The 24,168-nt window shown below is 42.3% G+C and overlaps 1 protein-coding gene across 1 annotated transcript in view; it reads right to left on the bottom strand.

Moving 5' to 3' along the window:
* Nucleotides 1-24,168, bottom strand: part of MAP2K6 (mitogen-activated protein kinase kinase 6) — a 435,425-nt gene that overhangs the window by 9,998 nt on the left and 401,259 nt on the right. Inside the window, exon 11 of the mRNA XM_086930973.1 lies at nt 13,912-13,957. Within this exon, the coding sequence (XP_086787099.1) occupies nt 13,912-13,957 (46 nt within the window). The remainder of the gene's footprint in view (nt 1-13,911; nt 13,958-24,168) is intronic.

Genomic DNA, 24,168 nt, shown 5'->3' with positions numbered 1-24,168 from the left:
CTCAGCTCAAGTTTTATCTAAGATTGGTCCTGTTTTCCTCCCCCAACTTACTGTTATACTTAATCACTCCCTGTCACAGTCTATAGTCCCTACCCCCTGGAAAGAGGCCATTATTATACCCATTTTGAAAAAACCCCTCTGCTGATCCCAAGCAACTATCCAATTATAGGCCAATATCGCTCTTACCACTTTTTGGCAAAATTATAGAATCCATGGTTAATCGCCAACTTACTCAACATCTGGAAAACAAACTACTGGACCCTTCCCAATCAGGTTTCAGGGCCTTCCATAGCACCGAAACGGCACTGCTAGAAATAGTCGATAATATCAGACTTTCCCTGGATGCCAAGCAATCAGCTATACTGGTCCTGCTCGACTTGTCGGCTGCCTTCGACACCATTTCGCACAGCATCCTCCTTGATCACCTGTGCGCATCTGATGTCGTGGGAGCAGCCCTTAATTGGTTCAGGAGCTACCTGGTAGATCGCTCATCTAAAAGTGCAAATAAATGATTTCTCCTCAGAAAGCCAAATCATGAATAAAGGGGTCCCCCAGGGCTCAATTTTGAGCCCCACGCTATTTAACGTATATGTGTCCCCCTTGGCCAAACTCATAAAGTCTTTTGGGCTTCAAACAGTGTCATATGATGATACTCAGCTGCTAATCACCATGGGACCAGACATCACCGAAACCAAAAAAACTCTTTAAACTCTGTATGATAGCTATAAACACTTGGATGACAAACAACCACCTTCTCCTAAATGCTAACAAAACAGAGATTGTGCTCTTTAGGGATGCAGAGAAACTATGGAACAGTGATTGGTGGCCCCCCATATTAGGTCCCTGTCCCTTACCTGCGACGGCCGCACGCAATCTAGGCATTATCCTGGATTCCAAACTGTCCATGTTAAACCAAATTAACAATCTGGTCCGTGTCTGTTATGGACTCATGCGTAGTCTCAGAAAAATATTCAAATGGATCCCCGTCTCTTCCAGGATGCCCCTCGTACAGGGACTGATTACTAGCCGTCTGGATTACGACAATTCCCTACTTGCTTCCATAAATGTAGGACTCCTGGCTAAGCTCCAGGTCGTGCAAAATACCGCGGCCAGGCTGGTCCTCAACCTGCCCGCACGATCTCCATCCGGGCCTAGTCTGAAGACTCTTCACTGGCTCACAATCAAAAAAAGAATCCATTTTAAATTATGTTGCCTGGTACAAAAGACACTCAACTACAAAGGACCCCTCTACCTAGCTAAAAACCTTCCTATATACCAACAGGCTAGATCACTCAGGTACAATAGCAAATTTCTTCTGACAGTACCGAAGATCCGTACCGCCCGAAATGGGGGTAGATCCTTCTCCCGGGTGGCCCCAGAAACCTGGAACACCTTGCCTTTACACCTCCGCCTGGAGACTGATCATAAGAAGTTCCGTAAACTACTCCAAACATGGTTGTTTAGCTCAGTCATGTAAATCATAGCCCTTTTCTGTCCTGTCCTGCCGTGAATCACTAACTAGCGCTAATAGACCTTATAGTGATATATGCGCTCTACAAATACCAAATACAAATTTTGACAATTATTAAGGATCTGCTGCCTCCCCCACATCAGCAAAAAGTGGGGGTAACTATAAGAATCAGATCCTACTCTCCTACAAACTGTTTCTGGATTAAGATTGTGGTACAGATGAGTGTATTGTAGCTCAAGGATGGGAGGGCACAGAAGTCTCCAAAGAAGCTTCTATCCCAATTTGGACCCCTTTTTCCCATATTGTTTCAGTATATGCAATGCATTTACATTATTTAATTCGATCAAGTAACTTTACCAGGGTGGCGTGGTTTGGTGCCGACAAGAATGGCTGCCTTCTGCTGAGGCTCTGCGGCGGCTCGAGAAAGTTGAGCTTCTTTCGATCACACTTATTCCTCTGTCACCGCCCTACTTGGCTCCATGCAGCCTTGAGATTGCCTGTTTTCATGTAAGGCAGCTGAAATGTATTTCTGTCCAAACGGTGATCTGCGATTTTTAGGTCTCGCAGACCTAGCGTTGCAGCACGCATGGGCTACTCGCTGTGCGAGGCATATTGTAGTAGGGTATGTTTTAGAAGTGGGGTGGAAGCCCCGCACCTATTTTTCATTGGCTGGCGTCATCGTCTATGGTAAACGCTGGCCTCCGATTGAAAATGAGGCTTCTTAGTCCCTCCTTGTTACCTCCCTGTCTCCTTTTGGGACGGCCCATCAGGACTGGATCTTTTACTTGCGGCGCTACACTGTCTCCTTCAATTAGTGTGTGAGCACATTTTGTTTGATCCCGCAATGGCGACAGCTTGTTTTTGGTTATTTGCAGTGCGGTCCTCTTTCACTTTTGGGATTGCGCTTGTTTTTTAATTGATTTGCAGCGCAGGCTCCTTTCACTTTTGCGACCACTCTTGTTAAATCAGCTACGAATGTATTTATGACTCAATTGCCAAAATATATTCATGAAAGCAGCGTTTATTTTCTGCGACAGTGTGGGAAGTTTTAAACGATCGTATTGAAGGAAGAGTCAGCATACACTAAATAACAGAAGCCCGTCTGTATCCAAGCCACTGTGCTCTCATCAGCTGATCAACTCTCTCTCCCCACTCTGTCTCTACGGGGCGTGGGTGGAAGGGCTGAGAGGACAAAGTGAAGCACATTGAGGGAGCACTCATCCATTAATTATCGCCCCTCTTCCTTGCCTGGAATCAGCTGGAGGAAGTCTAGAGCTCAGCTCTGATCGCTCACTGTGAGGGGCTTAAGCAAGCCCGGGCAAGCAGCAGCAGTGCTTCCTCTCAGCTTGCACGAGCACGTAGAGCAGGCGGCAGCTGTGCAAGCACAGCTCCCATCTCCATCCTGGATTACAGGAGCTATGCGACAAGGGGGAGCTCCATTACGGACACAGCGATGCATACGTGCTGGAAGAGGAAGCTTCAGGTGGGAAGACATTCTTCGTGTCGCTGTTAAATAACCCTAGGTGTTTTTTGTTTCGGCACGAGGACCTCCAAAATAGTTTTCCATGGCGGTGACAAGGAAGGGACTGCCGAGGAAAAGCCTCATTGTATACCTGCAGCTACATTCCAGTTTAGAATTCTGCTTGCTCTCCATTGTCTGCTGCGAGCGAAGGAGCACTTCCCAGTCACGTTAAGTGAAAATCTGTCCTTCCTGATCGCGACTTTGACAATTCTAAAGTAATCTGACAGAAGGTGCATGGTTCACGCTAGAGGCGGCTTGCGTATTGTTACACTGTTATCGCAAGAATCATGCACAGCAGTCTTATATTATATCACCATCCTGTAAATACTGCAGGCGACGAGCACTGGCCATATTCGTATGCTTGTGTGTCCTTCCACTAAATTCCTGTGTTTAACTTTTCAAGCAGAGAAGGGTGCTGTTCTAAAATCGTGAGTCTAATTTTGCACGTAGTCCACAGGGCCAGTTTTTGAACTGTCGTCTAGCAGGACCGCAAGGCCTGTTTGTTCTGCATATCTGTATAATTAATCTCTTAATATGTGCCAGTCACTGACATGTAATCAAGTCTGGCCAGAATTTTGTTGCTGTTTGTGCCTTTTTTCTTTTTAGTTGAGTAAGGATGCAGACTCTGGCAGTGAACTTGCTGCCTTGGTAGAGGGCTAGACAGCTGTCCAAAATCTAATGTTGAACCCACTGGATACAGTTGATGGTGCAAGAGCAGAATTTGTTGGAACAGGTGCAATTGGACATTGTTGCAAACATTGCTAGGATTCACAATTTCTCATCTTTAAATCCTCCCCAGGTTTTAGAAATTGCTTCACACGTTAATATAAAAATTGTCGACTTTATGTGAAATCCCTGAGAATATTAGAGATCACATGTTCTGCTGTTCGGCTTATTAATTAAAATACACTCCAAATACATCAGCACACAAGGAGCTCTTCAGGGGCCATGGGAGACAGAAGGGGGGAGTTTAAGCTATTGGCATTGTTAATGACAATGCCTTGTATTTATGTTTTAAACCAAAATGTTGTTTACATTTACAATGCCAATAGCTCAAACTCACGAAAATGCCATACCTATTGCATTGCAGTTGTTTATAATGCAATAGGTCTCGCATTTGAGAAAGTTTGAGCTATTGGCATTTGTAAATGACAATGCCTTTTATTTATGTTTGCTTATTAAAACTGATGAATAAAAGGCACAATAGCTTAAACTCTTTCAAACTCTTGTAATGCTTCCTCTTTTATCAGGCTGGTGCGTTTCCTCACAGGACTCAGGCCCGCCATTTTGTTTTCACAGTAGTTATGATTTTCTGCTTTTAATGAGCGGCGGTGGTGTTTTTCAACATGCGACAATGTTTTCTATGCATCTTTCTGCAGCGAACTATATTAGGAACCTGTTATTTGGTACAACAATCAGAAATTTAACCTTTATCGGATTCTTGTATTTAGTTTACTCCTCAGGGACATTTCAATAATTACTGTTCTTCCTGTGTGGGTCCTTTGAGGTCATGCTGCAGTAATTTTTTTTAGAAACATCTGTGTTCTTACAGCAATGTTGCTTTGAATATTATTTTATTGAAGAGGCGAGGGGAATTTTTTCTATGATACTCTGCCATTTTTCAAGGCCCATCTCTTTGTTGTAAAGTGCTGGCCTTCTCTTTGGCTTTTTTTGTGCATGGTGAGTACAAGGCCTGTTTGTCGTGGTACTAACACCTCTTCTACTCCTTTATCTGTGGTGGATTATAATCTTTTCAGTGTTCTCCAAGTGACTATGGTGGAGTCAGAGCAAGGTGTGGTATCTCTTTAAAAAAATGCAACATTCTCAGATAGTCCACTTTCTATTTCTAAAATTACAACCAAGCTGGCAGCTTCTTTGACGCTTTCACCAGGAAAAGGGGTTAAAAAAGACCCATCTTTGCCAGCTACATCTCCTTCACCTATATCCATGGAATTAATTCAACGAGCGCTCAGACCATACATGGAAGGAGGATTAGGTTACTTACCTTGTAAGCATCTGTTTTTGGCATGTAGATCTGTAGATTTGCATGATTTGCATACTCCTGCCAACTAGTGGTGGGTCCTGATGTATGCAAGCTGTTTTTCTTCAAATAAGTCTTTCCTAGTCACAAGGTATAGTGACCCCTTCTTTCGGTGAGTGCGCGCATGGGCATCGACTCCACTGTTAAGATTGTTTTCCCGCAAGAGGGTAAGAATGGTGTAAGTAAGTGTAGTAGATAGATTTCCATGCATATGTACAGTGGATAGTAAGAACTGCAACATCCACAGGTGTCTGGGGAGGATAAAAGGCGCTTGTGAATCTACAGCTATACATGCTGAGAACAGATGCTTACAGGTTAAGTAACATAATCCGTTCAAGGCATGTATGCAATAGATACACATGCTTTACATAGATTGTATGGCAGTAGGTGTGGCAGTTGTTTGAAAAAGTGTTTTTTGCACTGCTTGTCCTACATTAGCTTGTTGATGTGCTAATACATCCACACAATAATGTTTGGTAAATGTGTTTGATGTAGACCATGTAGCTGCCTTACACATGTCAGCCAAGGGAATGTTACCTAAAAATGCCACAGATGCTCCTGTTTTCCCGAGTATACTTGTGCTGAGGGAGGTATAATGAAAGTTCTTTTTGCATTAACGTAGCAAGTTTAAATACATTTAATAATCCATCCAGAAATACCGTATTTAGAGATAGGATTTCCTTTATGAGGTGGAGCAATTGTGACAAAAAGTTGTTTTGCAAAAATATTTTGTTCTATCAATAGAATAGTGCTATTTTGACATCAAGTGGGTGTCGAGCCCTTTCTGATACTTAATGAGTTTGAGGGAAGAACACAGGTAACTCAACAGATTGGTTAATATGAAAAGTATAAACTACTTTTGGAAGAAATTTTGGGTTTGTACAAAGAACCACTCTATCTTTATGAAGTTGAAAGAAAGGTTCTTCTAAGGTTAATGTCTGTAGCTCACCAACATGTCTTAATGAAGATGGGGTGTCACTACGCCCCATCTCTCTTCAGTGATTTACACTAAACGTGGCACGGCAGTCCACGATACCGGGCATGCATGCCAACAAATGAAAAATAAATGAACTACTGATGGAAATTGAATACTTTTGGTTTGCACTCTGACACCTTCCTTGTCGTAAATTATTCTTTAAAGGCCATCCATAAAAGCTTTAATTACTGGACCTTTGAATAAGGATAACTGTTGTTTTGCAGAAATGCAGCTACTGCCACAAGGTGTAGTTGAATAGATGTGTAGGCTAAGCCAACTTGCTGTAATGTAAAAAGATAGGTGCATCTAGCGGACCAATTGTGTTAATATTACAATATATAATAAACCTTTTTCACTTTGCTGCATACCATGCTCTAGTGGTAGGTAGTCTTTTTTCTTTAAGGATTGTCATACAACCTGGTGGAAGAATTAGGTATTCGAACTCTAACTCCAGGAGCCAGATCTCTAAGTTGAGCTCCTTGGGGTTTGGACGACTGATTTCTCCATGGTTCTGTGTGAGTAGGCTAGCCAGTTCTAGTAGTGTGGTGAACGATGGCTAATAAGCCCATGTGGAAACCACCAAAATCAGTGTGAGTGATATCTGCCTAAGTTTCCAAACCAGAAATAGAGGGAGAGGCGGAAAAGCATAAACAAATGTCCCTGATCTGTTCATCCATAGGGCGTTGCCTTTGGGTGGATGGTGTGGGAATCTGGAGGCAAAGTTTGGGCATTTTGAGTTCTCTGCTATGGCAAAGAGGTCTTTCTAAAGAAACCCCAATTTTTGGAAGTATGGAAAGAGAACCTGGGGATGAAGTTCTCATTCACGTACTTGTTGCTGCATCCTGCTGAAGAGGTTGGCCAATTGGTTGGGCATGCCTGGAAGGTGATCTGCCAGAAGATACATTTTGTGATGTATTGCCTAACGCCAAATGGTCTGAGAGAGGCGGAACAACTGTAGAGAGTGCCCCCACTCAGTTCGGACTAGGACAACTTTCCCCATGAGGTGAGACTATCAAGCTTTTAGTGCTAGATATAGATAAACTGCTAGAAGCTCCAAGTAATTGATGTGGAGACTCTTGTGTTTGGTGTCCCATAAACCCTGAATTGTTAGATTCTGGAGATGGGCACCACAACCTGTGAGAGATGCCTCTGCTGTTAGTATGACTTGTGGAATCGGGTCTATGAAGGGCCGCCCTCTTGATAGGTTTTGTGTGTTTTACCACTGCAGAGAGCAATGAGTGCAGCTGTCTACCAACACTAGATGTGTTAATTGACCCTGTGATTGATTCCAAAGACGTGCTAAGCATTCCTGTAGAGGACGCATGTGTAATCTTGTGTGAGGCACTAGTGCAATGCATGATGCCAGTATCCCTAACAGTTGCATGAAAGTTTTGACTATTATGTATTGAATGTTTTGAAACTACTAAATTAAAAAAAATCTAGTAATAAAGTTTGAAAGTTTTGAATTCTGGCTGCATTGGCAAAGGCTAGGGCAGTGTGAGTATTTGGCGCTGCTCCCAGATATGGTTACAGTTGTGAGGGTAAAGATGGGACTTTTGTGCTTTGACTGTTAATCCCAATTGATGGAGAAGGTTTATGGTAGCTTGAGTGTACTGTAAACACCTTCGCTGTGTGTTGGCTTGGATGAGCCAAACGTCCGGCTATAGGAAGACATGAATTTGTGGTCTTCTTAGATGAGAGGCTACTACTGCTGGACATTTTGCGAATACTCTGGGTGCAGTAGCTACTCTGAATGGGAATACTTTGAATTGATAGTAATTTCCTGCTATCACAAATCTGAGATATTTACAATGTGCTGGATGGCAAGAATATGGAAGTATGCGTCCTACAAGCCTGGTGTGGACATAAAGTCGCCTTGTAGAAGAGGAATCAATTGTTAAAGTGTAACCATATGGAAGTGTTCTGATAGTATGTATATGTTAAATGTTCTCAGATTCAAGATTGGTCAGAGATACCCATTATTTAGGGGATTAGGAAGTAAAGTAAGTAAACTCCTGACCCTTGGTATTGTAATGGAACTGGACCTATAGCTTCTCTTGTACTTCTTGGTGGAGGAGCTGTTGATGTTGTAGCGCGAGTTTGTGAGAGCGAGGTGGAATATCAAGATGATTGGTGATAAGCTCCACGCAATAACCATGTTGGATAATGTCTAATAACCATTTGTCTGATGTTATGGATTGCCAAATGGGAAATAATTGTTGCAGTCTTCCACCCACAGGTCAAAGTGGTCGTGGGGAATTGTAGGCAAGTCACTGTTTGTTGGGAGATAAAGAGGTAAGTGTTGGTGTGCCTTTACCTCTACCTTTGAAATGGTTTCCTCTGTACCCACTTTTATAGAAACCTCTTCATGGCAAGGATTGTGTGTAAGACCTGTATGAGGACACATAGGATCAGAGGGATTACCTTTGGACCTTCCTCTATAAAATGAGCTGTGAAAGGAGCCTCTATTGGATGGTGACTGAAGTGCTCCCATTGATTTTGCCACTTCTGTGTCCTTCTTCATTTTCTCAAGTGACTCATCTACTTGAGGTCCAAAAATATTCTGTTTGTCAAAGGGAGCATTAAGAATAGTTTGTTGAATCTCTAGTTTAAACCCAGAGATTCTCAGCCATGCATGCACAATACTCGAGTTAATGAATGCCCCTAGCAGCAGTATCAGAAGCATCTAGTGCACGTCAGATAGAAGAATTAGATATTAATTTCCCCTCCTGCACTAATACTTGTCCTTTTTCCTGTGTTCTTCTGGGAGATATTGAAGTAACTGTTCTATTGCATCCCAGTGGGCCCTGTCATATCTTGCAAATAGGCCATGTTTGTTGGTTGTACGCCAATGGATGGCAGATTGCGAGGCCACCCGTTTCCCTGATGCATCCATTAATTTAGACTCCCTGTTTGGAGGCAGTGCATCACCTGAACTTTAGGAATTTGCTCTTTTCCAAGCGTTGGACACAACTAAGGAATTTAAAGGCAACTGCCCTCTAATTGAAATTGAATTAGTTGCAGGAGGTTTGTATTTTTTGTCAAACCTGGGTGTTAAAATGCGATCACGTACAGGGTCTTTAAAAATATCAACAGCTTGTCGCATCATGCCTTTTAACATAGGTAAAGATTTTGCTGTCCTATGTGAGGATCCCAAAGTTTTAAATAAAAAAATCCTCCTCTAAAGATTCCTTATGTAGTGTGACCCCATGGTATGCTGCTGCTCTGGAAAATACCTCCTGGTATGCTATGTTGTAATCATGAGGTGATGGCTTTGTAGGGTATAGGTCAGGATCATTATCCATTGGAGGATCAATGTTATAATCACTCCAAGGATCCATTGGTGGTGGGCTATCGTCACCCCTATAATCAATATCTGCCTGTGTGTGCGCAGAACCCTGTGGTGTAACATCTAAAGAGTTTGGGTGTAGTGGTGGTGAAGATGGTATAGGGGTTTTAGGAACGGCTTGTATAGGGCTTGTAGCCATGTCCTTTTTCTTCTTTAGAGGAATTTTGTAACTTATATCCTCTCAAGGAATGTTCCTGTTGGAAGGTGTGACATTTTTAGCTAGCATGTGTCCAGTGTCTGGATTCATTTTGATGTTTTCCTGCTTAATCACCAGGATCGGTTCTGGAGGCTTTTGATGAGCATCCTTTGTTATTGGGTGCTAAGCTGGACCTTTCTTTTTAATCCTTTGGTTCTGAAGGGGTCTCTGGCTTAAGGCTCTCTTTGATAGCCAGCCTCCTTTTATTTGGCAAAGGCTCTGTAGTCTTTGTTGAAAGTGCCATGGAGGAGATTTTCCATGTACCAGGGTAGATAAAGATCCGCTACTGTCTCACGTCCAGCTACTCTTCCAGCTAATCAAGGATTTGCCTTTCGGAGTCATCTCACCCGACCAAGGGAAGAGCTCTCTGTGCTGATGCAAACTTGCGTAAGAAGGGATGTGCTGACAGCACCTTGGGCTTAAAAGGGTGTCATGCCTGTATAGCCCCAGATGCCTTTCCTACGTGTCGACTAGAACCTGAAGACATTGGAGGCCTGTATGTGGCAGCTTCTTGCGCGCAAACCAGGATGTCCGACTCAAGAGCAGTGCACTGCCTCGGTGTGCGACCTCTAATCGACTTTATGATCAATTTCAACTTACTCTTACTACTCTGGGAATAGACTTTTGCGATGGAGCCCCTTTATTGTCCTTTTCCTCGGTGTTACAGCTGCTGAAGTTGCCGACCTTTGGGAGGGAAGGTGATGTGGGACACCTCAAGACTTGACATACTCTTCCACCCTGGTGACAAACAGGTCTAGTTCCCCAAAGATGTCTGGAGCTTCTTCCTTTGACTGATGTACCTTTGATGTGAGCCTAGCGTCTGTCCCAATGATACTGAAGGGTTTTCTTACAATGGAAGGTGAAGCAGAGTGTGTACTCCGTGTCATCATGGTCTAGAGAAAAACAAAGCTGTGGTGGTTGGCCCAAGGATACTTAGTGTGGCAATGTAGGTCTGTCCTAAGGACATCTGTTCCATCACCCTCTACACCTCAATATTCTCCGACATCCAAGAATGAAGATAGAGCACATGGCTGCTCTCAAAGGGCATGGGCACCCCAAGGTCTGCACCCAGTATTGTTTGGCGGTCTCAGAAGTACTTCAGTGTGGACGGGAAAAGAGAAGAAGATGACTGCCATTGTCGAAAAAGTCTTTCTTGAGCCACATGTGGAAGGGTGTTCCGCGAGGGCCGAATCAAAAACATGGAACACGTCATGTCCGGGTGGCTGATCAGCGCAAGTCCAAACCCAATGGAGGAGAAAAACAATCTAATAATGAAAGCTTTGCCCATGCGCATTATCAACTAAAGGAGGAGTCACAGGACATCCTGTGACTCGAAAAATATCTTCGAACAACAACAACTTTCAATGTGCAAGCCCAACACTATATGACAAGAGTATGCAAAGCATGTGCATCTACAGCCACACATGGTAACAAACATATGTAGTTCTACCTTAGAGTCTCCGGACAAATGGGAGATTTTTTCCATAATATATGGTTGTAACCTAGATTGAAGGAATTCTGGGATGAGGTTAGGGGGATTCATTGTTCAAATATACTGCTTTAGCCCACATAGATTGAGGGTAGAAAGCTTGTGGTAATGGGAATATGTAGTGGTGATCTGCCACCCTGTTGAGCCAAGAAGCTTGGTGACCAGGGGTTGATGGTTGTGATACACAAAATAGCAAGAGTATGGGGTGGCCCAGAGAGCGCAATGCTGGCAATATGTACCGAAATATGAACTGGTGTACATCAGAAAAGAAACATTTATATGAAGGGAGAAAAAGCAAGAGGTCAAGAACACCGGGATGAGATTTAGAGAGCGGTTTGAAGATAATCCTTATGCAGACAGGAGGAGCTGTTGTTTGTTGTGGCGGGCTAGAAGCCATAGTGAGAAAAGCAGGATTAGTTTGGAACTATACTGCGCATAGATACACCTACCATGTCAGCAATTTTTAAGTCTAATGAATTTTAAATTGAGTGTTCTTCATATAGCTACTGCTGTTCTGACAACCATTTGCATTTTAATTTGTGATTAATTACCACATATATCTTTGAAAGAAAACCAATAAATATACTTTTCAAAAAGTGTCAGTAAGCAACTCCCCATGCTTCGAGAAATGTTTTCACTATTGGAAACTTCTCACCGAAATGAATCAATAAGATGCCTAGTCTTGGGGTGACTAGAATACTTCAATGTATTGTATACAGGTATTTAAGATTAAAAACAATCAAAATAAGGCAACCTTTTTGAGGCTGAACGTGGGGGGATATAACAATGTGAAACCAGCACTCATAGTAATGGACTCCACTGGCTTTCAGTGATGTCCAGGAGCCAATTCAAAATACGTTGGGCCTTATTTAGAGATTGGTGTGCAAGGTACTCCACCACAAACATGGTTACCCCATTCCATTTAGGGTTAGGCAAATGTAGACTCTGCTGGCTCTGCTAGAGGAAAACTTTGACCAATGGGCCGATTGACATCAGGATGTCACTTAAAGTACCTCATACTGTCCACCCTATTTAGGGTGGCAATTCAGACCGACTTTTTTCCCATTTGAGACCCCACAAGATGGAAGTAAACATCCAGTGTGTCAGGGACATTTATTTGTTGTTTGTGGTGGGACATTGTTTTTAACCTCTTAAGCGCTGCTGACGGCCAACAGTCGTCACAAGCGCTACCTCCCCAGTGCTGCGCACGACCATTGGACGTCCATTCAGCACTAGTTCCAATGGACAGCGCAGCACTGGGGAGGGATATTTCCGAAGCAGCTAAGGTGTTAAAAAACAAAGTCTTGTTTGGGGAGTTTGTTTTTGAAAAATAAAAAACTTTGTAGCACAGACCCGCTGAACAAGGTAAGTACACAGTACGGCTTCAGTGCCTTCAAAGGAGCTGTTGTGGCAGAAGCTTGTGAGAAGGTGTATCAGTGCTTTATTTGTATTGTGAAAAAATAAGGGGCAGGGCTCTTGTCAGGAGGCCACTGCAAGTTGCACCACATATTACCCCTCTCATGCTCCCAACTATAATAACACCACAACTACTGACCATCACACTCCTGTCGGTGTGCCAATGTGGAATATTCCCGGCCCCCAAAGCTATAAGAATGGCTAGGGTGATAGGTAATAGTGTCTTTATAATGTTTATTGAATTAATAACTGATTTTATTGTGGTCATTTCAGACAGCGCCACGGCAAACTGTCGAGCGCCGGTGTTGCAAACTGTCATAAACGCTGGTGTTGACAATTAAGTGCCGGTGCCGAGCACCAGAAACCACCCGCTCAAATTAAACACTGAAGTCTATGCCAGGAAGGTTTCTAAATATGGAGGGCTGTAGTCCACCAGGGTTGTGGAGTACACCACCTCACAGCCCCTGCGGGATGGATTACAGACGGCCAGGGGTTAAATAAGCTGTGTTGAATTTTCCATAAGCCTCCCTAGTACAAAGGCCAGTCTCGTCTTCAGTAGCTAGCCTACCTCCTCACTAATCCGAGGAATCTCCAATCAATCACTTTGAGTGAACACAGCAGCAATGCAAGATTCTAAACTCTAGAACGACCCGAGTTCCACTTTTGAGCAGAAGAAAACTACCAGTGATTGCAGACTCTCCTTAACACAAAACTTTTAAGAGCTCATGTTTAACAACGTTTTCCAAAAGCACAATTTATTTTTAGCAACATCATTAGAAAAAAAATGAAAATAAAAAAATAAAACAGTCCATATAGTGATCATGGTGAACACCGTGTGCAAGAGACATCATCTGCAGGGAAATGGAGATGGGCAGCCACTTCTAGCTGACGAAAGTGATGTTTAAGTGATTCTATGAAAGTAGTACGGGAGGTGGCCAATTCAAACTCAAGGTGGAAGTTATTCCAGAGTATGGTGCCAAGTGGTAAACTGGCCTGCCTCTTCAGAAGGCTCAGAGGACGCAGGGACTCTAGCTGAAGGGGGATTCCAGAGGTGTAATAGGGATGATAACAGTAAGGCTGATCTGATGTTTCAAATACCATTGTGACTTAGATTTGTGACTTTCAGTTTTGGCTTCTTATTTAAGGCCATTCCTTCTTCTACTATGCCAGCAATAAGCATAACAACCATAAACAAGTAAAAGTTTAAAGGCCATCAATTTTTCAAAGTTCATTGTACATTTTCACCTCATCATCCATTACTATTGAGTTTGCAACAATGGTCACCATAAGCACAAAGAATCCTCTAGTAGAAGATGTACAGGAGCCTCAGTTTAAACAATCATGAATCACACCCCTCTTGCTCACTGTTCTGCTTTTCAATACAATGCATAAGCACACGGCCAAGCGATCTGATTCAGAATCTGTCAACTGCTGAGGCACTTGGTACTAACCATAAGCTCTGCATATGTTGGTCGGTCTTTGGAATTCTTCTTCAAGCTTGAAAATAAAAAGAACAGTAAAAAGAGTGAGAGTGGAGGACTTAACTTCAAACGTACTCAGCCATTAGTAAATATAGTTATGTGTTACATATGCTGATTATTTTCTTTAGTATACAAACATAATTTACCCACCATTAAGGCAGTTAGGATACCCTGGAATGTAGAGGCTTGCATTACCAGCAGATGCTTTCCAGTCAATGCTCACCCAAATGAGACTGAGTTCCACTGAGCAGACTGCTGCGCTCATTCCCACCACTTAAACAGTGGTGCCCGTGCTCATGTTACAAATCATATGAAACCCAATGACACCACACCTGTAAGAAAGTGGGTTAGTAGCTGGGAAGGGAGAAATAAGTCCTCAACCTTCTGCCTACTGCGAACCAAGTTCCCTGTTGAAACACTTAGCTCTGAGGATACAGTCAGAGCAGTCCAAAGCTCTCTCAGGGGAGGTGCTATGGACTAGTACCCCAGCCTGAAGGCATGCCTCAAATAACACCCAATAAATCCCTTTTTAAAAAGTGAAAGTACACTATCATGCACACACTACTCAATACCACGCATTAATGTACCAATGTATGCATGATGGCAGGTGGAAATACAGATGGTGTTACCGCCCTCAGTTAATAATGCTAACGAGCCCTGAACACTCCAAATAAACTAGATACAATGCAATGGGGATCAGGCCTACTGGTCACCACATTAATAAAAGCAGAAAAGTATCAAAATAAGCCACTGCATCACCATTAAAATTCATAAGGATGGTACCATCTTCCAATGACACTCAATATGGCATGTAACAACTCACTTTTCACTGGTAAGGTGTCATTTCGATCCTGGCTCTAGCCACCAGGAGAGGTTTGTTCAGGTCTCCTAGCCTTTATAATTTGTTTTGTTTACAGGAGCTTGATATATTCACTGCTCCCCTTCCAATGAGTGCAAGTAATACCCTCCTGCCCTATACTTCCTCGTCTAGAACATGTCTCCTATTTGGAACATGTCCCACTCCTGGCCCAGGACCTTCCTCGACAGCAACCACAGGGACCTCGTGGAAGAGTTTCCTTTGTGCCTGCACTCCACAGGTCCTATGGCTTCTGAGTCGCTTGCAAGGCACTGTAGCAGCAGGTTTCAGGATCCTCTGCATTCTTGAGGTTGCACGCCTGCAAGACCATTGCACAGAAGATCTGAAAGAATGCTCCAGGTCCCAGTTACCAGGTTCACGCATCTAGTGACCCCGGAGGGTATAGGGGTGGCCAGCACCACTTAGCCCTAAAGAAACAAATTCTAATTGGAAGTTCTTGAATGCATCCTTGTAGCAGCAGGTCAGGTTTATTCTCTCTTAAAGCCGAGCATTCCTATGATACTGCTTCCCCAGGACAAGATTGTACTTCAAACTCTATCACTTTTCACTATTCTAGGGTCATACATCTTCGATCGCGCCCTAACCGTACTCTACAGCAAATTGGGAATATTCAAGATGTCTCTGTCAGCCAGTGCTCAAAAACCTTATCTAAGGGTTCCCCCTTCAATGACTATCTCCAGAGGTCTGGACTCCCTCCTTTATTTCTGTGGAGTTGAGCTTTCCCAGGCTAGGTGCAGTGTGAAGAGTAATTAGCACATGCATATTCCATCCCCACCATCTTCTTTTTCATATGCAGGCCTCTTTATTGGCTACTGGCTCTGTTGTGAAAGGAGGCCTTTGATGCTCCAGCTGGCCAGCACAGTAATTTACTTAGTCCAACAGGGGAAACAAAAACCTGGAAAAACCTCATTAGAATTTGAGTCATAGAAAAATAACAAATCATGAAGTGACACAAGGAGTGGAAATTAATGCATTTGGAATCATGAATTGCCATAGTATTTAGGAGTTAACAGAGTTACTGTGTCTAACTACGGCGAAACTGTAGTTGGTGCAGATTTCATCCGCCCTATATAATACACAGAAGCTTGCACACTGTTCAGTAATTAGTATAAATGTTCACACACATTCTATTAATACTCGCTCTTCTTAAAAGGTTTTCCCCATGCATCACCAATTCTTGAAGGGTTCCTTCTGTGACAGGCTACCTATGCACAGATACCAGCTAAGTTAGATGGCAGTTTGACATGGTCAGCCTCGACATATGTGCATACGTGTGCGCTCGTGTTAATGTGCAACGATCAACGAGCCTCTTACTCTGGCTGCGCAGCAGCTGACCTGATCTTTAAAAGAGGATGTAGTGTATTTTGTAAAGCGCACAGCTGCCCCAACGGGGCGTCCCGCCGCTGTTTAACGCTGTGGAACCCTTCCTGGCTCTCCCTGTGAGATGCCCCTCCTGGGCACCCCCAAGGTGAAGCCAGGCATCCCAGTGTTGTAGGGGCCATTGTGGAGATTAAGCAAGCTATTGCCCAGAGTTGCAGCGTGGGACCCATGATTAGAGTAGGCGCAGAGGCGAGAATTATCGAGTCCGCGGACATTGAGCCCAAGACCCTGCCGTGTCGGGACTTGAACCCTGGTCCCGGGGCTGATCTCTGCTTCAGAGTCTGCCGCTCTAACCAGTGAGCCGCACTTCTCCACAGGATACTGGCAGTTAGCACTGTATGTGTATGTATGTATGTTATATCTATAAAGTAAATCAAGCCAAATAGCAGTAGAGCGCTGTACATGGTCAAAGCCAAGCTTAAAGTCAACGAGTAATAGGAGAAGGAGTCATAGGAGAGAACGTGGAGTTCCCATCCATTATAAAATAACTTATAGTAAGTGAGACTCAGGAAATGTGACTCACTCACACAGAAGTCCAGAAACCAAAAAAAAAAAAACAATCCAGAGAGATTAACTGAGGCAGAACCCAATGAGGCCAAACCTTTAAAGTTCCACTAACCATAGAGACTTTTGGATCTTTAACAATCTGTGGAGCTCGCTCCACACAACCCACATTATGAAGCTCACTCACTGCCATCTAGATTAATACCTTTACTCACTATCACACATAATGTGGAGCTCACTCACTGCCATTTAGATTAATACCTTTACTCACCATCACACATAATGTGGAGTGTACTACCTGGAACATTCATTACCATAATTACCAGCACAACGTTCACACCCACCACCCACACTGTGGACGTCACTCTCATGGTCTGGGATTTGGACATCACACCCACCACCCATTTGATTGTGATATGATTGGCTATTATCGCTGAGCAAACAACTACTCTAGAATTCAGAATACACATGAATGTCTACAAATCTTAATTATTTTCCATTATTCGTGAAAATAACATAATTCACATACACTATAATCGATTTCTACTGATAAACAAGTTACTTACCTTCTATAATGCCTTATCTGGCAGAGACTATGTCTAGCCGCAGATTACTTAACTTTTAATTTCCCCAGATGTCAGACTGGATCCAGAAGATTTTTTGTGAGCAGTACCCCTGCGTGCCGTGGCATAAATGAGCTCTGCATCCGTTGTTGGCATCTTCTGAGTCAGAATTGACTTTGCAGTACTTATATAGGCATCACCCAGGAGTGTTGACCTCAGTTTTTTTTAACAACTTTCCACGCCACAATCATGGAGCCATGAAGAACACTGACCACTGGTGTGTGATTCCTGTCCATAGAAATCCATTCGCAGAGCGGGGAGGATGGATTGGCCGGTAAGGAATCTGCGGCTAGATTCAGGGCCTGATTTAGGTTTCGGCAAAGACAGGTTACTCTGTCACAAGGGTGATGGGTATCCCATCCACCGAAATAAAAATCCCATACTATATCATGGGGTTGATATTTTGGCGGATGGGATAACAGCCACCATTGTGAAGGAGTAACCCGTCTGCTGAAAACGAAATCAAGCACTGCCTGACCTTTCTTCACACCGATATGTCCCACAAAGAGTTGGTCATCCACCTGGAACTCCCATGTACGGTCAAGGTAGAACGACAATGCTCTTTTTGGGTCCAGATGGTGGAGTCGCTGCTCTTCTTTAGAGGGATGCGAAGGGGCGGAAAAGGTAGTCAAGGTGATGGATTGGCCTACATGAAAAGGAGTGACCCCTGTTGGGAGAAAGGAGGCCAGGGTGCGAAGCACCACTTTGTCAGGATAGACTGAGAGGTAAGGTGGCTTAGATGATAATGCCTACAGCTCACTACCTCTACAGGTAGATGTAATTACCACAAGGAAGACTGCTTTCAGGATAAGAAGCGTGAGGGGACAATTGTGAAGAGGCTCGAAAGGAGCGCTAAACAAAAAAGTTAAAACCATATTAAGGCCCAACTGAGGCATGATGAATGGTGAAGGAGGAAAGAGAGAAGTAAGACCCTTGAGATCCCTATGTACAATAGAGGACCTGAACGAAGAGGATTGATTAGGCAACCGTACAAAGGCAGAAATGGGAGAAAGATAGCCCTTAAGAGTGCTGAGAGCAGAGTCCTGCTGGGCAAGAGAAAGCATGAAGACCAGAACTCCAGAAAGAGGGGCAGAAAGGGAATTCACTTTATTTTTCTGCACACCATGCAGCAAATTTATTCCAACGGCAGGCGTACACCATTTTGGTGGAGGGATGCCTGGCTGCCAAGATGTGTAAAGAACGAGTATCCAAATATATGTATCCAAATATAAGTTTATTGGATAGCAAACAGGTACGTCCTTATCCTGCCAGGCTCCGTACAATAACTGATACTCTCCCTACGTTCTGGAGTGTGGTTGTGGTGCATCATCCAACACTATGGCAACCGGAGAATGCACCACGAGCACGACACCACATCTTCCCTCTTTACATTAATAGAGAAACAAAGGAACATTAAATCTTCATAATAAACTTTGCATAATAACATTGCAATATGACAAAACAGTATAACCAATATAACCCACACCCCCTTCTTGCAATAAACTTAAAACAGAAGAAGAGCATTGACTCCAAAAACATAAATAAGCTTACATCACATAGCTCTTAAAACAAGCAGGGACCTTAATTTGTCTACCAGTGCGTGTGGTATTCTGGTTACAAGCAGATGAAGAAGGCAGCAGTGTGGACAAACTAGAGGAAGGCAACTGAGAAGGAGCGGAAGCAGGCAACTGCGGAGATGATTCCAAAACATCATTGGTAGAAGTTCTAACAACTACCTTCCCATCAATATCACCCTGCATAACCTCATCCCACATCCATTCAAAAGACGGGTCAGGTCCAGTGTTGGCCTTTGAACATGAGAAGTTCCCTTTACATTTTGCCATCCTATTATGATGCCAAACCTTGTTATCACTTAGCCTAGCAGACTTCGCGTATAACTCTACAACTTGCAAAGGATTAGAAAATGTACTTTGACCTTTCTTAACCTTGGTGTCAAGTTTAATTCTGACCCAATCCCCAATTTTGAGCTCAGCCTCTTTAGTAACATTTTTCTTTCCGAATTCGCTAATGTGTGAATCCTGAATCTTCCTTAGTCTTGAACGAACTAAAGCAGGAGACCACTTCCCACAAATTTTCTTTGAGTTCCACGCAACATTATCCTTAGTAAATGGCTCCCTACCTCTAAGGATCCTAAACAAGCTGTAGTTGGTACTAGTGGGAGTGATTCTATAGGCCAAATGGTTTCTAGTAATTCCTTTTCGAAATCCTTATCTGCACAAATGGAGGCTTGGATGCTCCCCATGATTACCCTGTTGAATCTCTCAACAATGCCGTTCCCGGTGGGATGGTAAACAGGTGTCTTTTTAGGAGTAATACCATTCCTTTCCAAGAAATTAAAAAAACACTCAGATCTAAATTGTGGTCCATTATCGGTTAAAATGTTCCTCGGAACACCTTCTTGCAGAAACAACTTACGAAGAAAAGCAACAACAACTCTGGCATCAAACTTCTCAGTTATTTCAACTTCAGGCCACCTGGAGTCAATCACAAATAGGATATGTTTAATACTACCTTCACAATTTTCTACTGGACCCAACCAATCCATGCTTAAATCCTCCCAAGGATAAATAGGAATATGTCTAAACCCAAGAGTAGGTTTAAATACACGTAAGGACTTATCTGCATTAGCACAAATATCACACTCTTGAACAAACCTTTCAACCTCCTTATCCAATCCAGGCCACCAATATGATAACTTTACTCTTGATTTCAATTTCATGATACCCAGGTGACCTTCATGGTTGATAGACAGAATTTTACTCTTAAAGAACAAGGAACAATAACTCTTTCACCTCTACACAAGTGATCAGCATCATCTATGCAATGCTCATCTTTGATTTCCCAAAATGGTCTAAGCTCTTCCTTCAAATTTGATTTATGTGGCCATCCTATAATGACAGTTACGGACAGAGCTTAAAATCTCATCTTTATTGCAGCTCACTTCCCAGTCTTTTTTAGAAATGGCCACTAATCTTTGGTCATTGTCCTCATGGATAACAGCAACCTCGTTAGACTCAAACGAATCATATGAGTCATCACAACCAGGTAAGGGAGAACGACTTAAATAATCGGCAACTAGTTCTTTTTGCCTGGAAGATATTCAACATCATAAGTATATCCTAGTAACTTAAGGCTCATTCTTGCAAGTCTTGGAGTGGCCTTCAACATCCCTTCTGAGGTAAGAACTTTCAGTAGGGGCTTGTGATCTGTCCGTAAAGTAAATCTAGTGCCCCAGACAAATTGTCTACCCTTCCCAATACCCCACACAACAGCTAGCATCTCTCTCTCAATAACTGAGAACTTCCCCTCAAGAGCGGTTAGAGACCTGGATGCAAAAGCAATTGTGACTTCAAATCCTTCACTCCCAGACTGTGAAAAAACAGCCCATAATCCTTTACCACAAGCGTCTGTAGTGATTATGTTGTGCAAGGTGTAGTCGATTGCTTGGAGAGGAAATGCATTAGCAATTTCTTTCCTTATATTATCAAAGTCATTTTGTAACACATCATTCCAAACAAATTCCTATCTTATTTTAAGTAATTGTCTAAGATTAAAAGTCTTGTCTGCAAAACTCTTCACGAATTTTGAATAAAACTCAACCATCCCTAGAAATGATCGAAGGTCATCTTTAGAACTGGGAATAGGAGCGTTTTCAATTGCCTCAACCAACTTTTTTTGGGAAAAATGCCCTTTGCACTCACTTCATGTCCTAAATAGGTCAAGGAGTTCATTCCGAATTTGCACTTTTTTAACTCAGCTGTCAAACCATTACTCTCAAGGGTTTTCAATACAGAAATAAGTCTTTTGTCATGGTCTTCTCTGACTTTACCCATTACAAGTATGTCATGTTGGAAATAAGTTACACATTCCATACTCTTGAATAACTTATGCAGCAGGCGTTGAAAAACAGCCGCTGCCGATGCCAGTCCTAACGGCATTCTTATAAACTGATAAAACCCAAAGGGAGTTATAAAGGCCGTTAGTTTTTTACTTGACTCATGCAGGGGAATCTGATGGTAAGCTGATACCACAAGTCTATAGAAGAAAACCATTTTATACCACAGCTTTGTGCTAGAAGTTCATCAATCCTGGGGAGAGGAAATTTATCAATTACAGTGTTTTTATTTAGGTCCCTTAAATCAATGCATAAGCGGAGACGGCTGTCAAATTTCCTCGCGATGACCAATGGCGCCAACCATTCTGAGCTTTCTATTGGCTCAATGACTCCCTTCTTTTCCAAGGTATCCAATTCCTTGATGACATCACTCAAAGGGATATTCCTTGCTTTATGGCAAATTGGTTTAGCACCATCCTTTAAGATAATTTTGTGTGTGAAGCCAATTCATTTCCCAATTCCACCTGAAAAAACTTTAGGAAAATGCAAGGTTATTCTGTCTAGGAATTCTTTGTTATCTTCTTCAAGGATCAAAACCTGAACATCACTTCTTGCATTTAAGATAATGCCTAATGCACCTTAAACGATCCAGCCAAGAACGGATGGACCTACTTCAGCAACATATAATTTGCCCAAACATTTCCGTCCTTCGAATTCAAAAATTTCCTCAACGAACCCCACCATGGGATTTTTTTCACCAGTATACGTAACAGGTTTAATATCAGGTGGCAATAACTCCTTTTTTAGAACATGTGCAAACAACTTTTTCCATATATCACGCTTAACAATCGTGTAGGGAGAGCCAGAATCAGGTACAATATTAATTAAAACTCCCCCTATTAAGATGTCACAAGTAGGTTTTTTAGATCTGCAATTTACAATCAGAACAGCGTTCTCATCCTCCCAAAAATCAAGGATGCAAAAGATGCTATCATCACTTGATGCATCATAGTTCTCAGCATTCGGCACTTTAGAGTCATCAATGCACTTCACCATTTTCTTATCTTTCCCAGATTTAAATTTACAAACTTTAGGAAAATGTCCAATTTAATTGCAAAAATTACATTTTGATTTTAAGGCTGGACATTTCGGGTCATTAGCATAATGTCCATTGAACCCACATCTGAAACAATTAGGAATGCTTTCTTTTTTATCTTTAAAAGATGGACCAGGATTAGTGTTTTTTTTTATAAGAGAAGGAGGATTTGTAATTGTTCTTTTTTGGATAGTTATGAGACACTTTGCTCACTGTTAGTCCATCTTCTTTATCATTATCCTTAAGAGCAACTTTAGCACACCTCTTAGACATCTCTGCCTTTCTAACAATTGCGAACATTTCGTTAAGTGGAGAATCTCCACAAGTCCAAAGTTTTTCGAGGATAGAGGTATTGTTGCAATGCATTACTAATTGCAATGCATTACTAATTGGTCCCTAATGAAACTATCATGAAGGGTGCTAAACTCGCAATTAATGGCTAACTTCTTTAGAGATGAAACATAGTCCTCAACAGATTCTGACTTCCCTTGCTTCCTTTTGAAGAACTCATATCTGCTTATTCCTACACAAACTGGTGAATGGTATTGCGTATCTAAATCCTCCAGAGCATCTAGGAATGCAGTGTCGTCATCAGCTCTAACCTTTTTTTTCATCTGATTAAATATTCTATTGCCCTCCGGCCCCAGACTATGTAGAAGCATTTTCTTCTTCCTATTTTGAGAAAATGCATCATACTGTTCTTCCTCTAAGGCCTCAATATAATTTAAAAAGTAAACTTTCCAATCCGACCATTTAATTGATGGCTCACCAGGTCGGGGTAAAAATGGAACAGGAGTATTCAACCTTCCTTGTGATGCCATTTGATAACAATTTTTAAAGGCAACCTGATAATAAAACGTTAATATTAGAGAAGAATAACACAGAATGAAGGTATAATGAACCAAAAAAAAATAATAATAAATTAAATGTACAATGTAAGGAAAATGAAAAGAATTTTAAAACAAATAAGAAATTTGTAAGATGTGCATGTCACCGAAACTCTTCAATGCAACATGCGACATTGGTGTGCACATCACCGCAGAATCAAATCTTCAGAATACTTCCACTGTTTCTCAAATTCACTGAGAAAAGGATTCAAACAGTACCTTCGGTGTCTAAAAGAACAGTACATTCCAAGGAAATCCGTTCGAGTAATTACAAAAATCTTCCGTTGCTCGAAAATGAAGCACAGAACACTTGTGGGTGAATCGACGAAACGTGAATGATATTGGCACAGAAAGCAAAATGGAGTCACGTTGCGTGACCTTGATCACGTGATGATGTAGAGCGTGACGTGAGGTGAACTTCGCAGTGTCATTTCAAGGTTCAGTGGAAAACGTCACAGAACTCGCGGAGGAAGAACGGAGAGCCTCACAGCAAGAACATGCCTCTCGCTCCAGAACGTTCAGCCGATTTGAAGAATGCACACAGGTACCGTTGCTTTTAACCAAATAACGAAGTAAAAACTTGAATTGGTTATGTCGGAATAGCAGAATCTTAATTAAAGTAGCAACGGGTACAATTCAACCTTGTGCAAGACAAGTACACATCCAAATGTTTCGGCAAAATTGAAGTAATCGGTGTTCTAAGATAATTTCTCAGGAACGATTACCGTTTAAGTTCAAATATCACCCACGGTATTAAAAAAAAGAGTCCTGACATTGGTACTCACGGTACGCAAATGTTCTTCAAAGAATTGCTGTGCTCGGGACTATGAAGCTTCTTTTTCCGTATTTTTAAATCCAGGAAAGGAGTAGAAGATAATAAAAAAAACATTCTTGTGTAGGTTCTTAATCTTCCTGCTTGCTAGTCGAATGCCAGCTTCTGTCGCCAAAATGTAAAGAACGTGTATCCAAATATATGTATCCAAATATAAGTTTATTGGATAGCA

Source organism: Lissotriton vulgaris, chromosome 7 (assembly GCF_964263255.1).
Source record: "Lissotriton vulgaris chromosome 7, aLisVul1.2, whole genome shotgun sequence".
Classification (NCBI taxonomy): Eukaryota; Metazoa; Chordata; class Amphibia; order Caudata; family Salamandridae; genus Lissotriton; species Lissotriton vulgaris.
Note: the sequence above shows the minus strand (reverse complement) of the source record. Positions and strands in the feature narration are given on the sequence as shown.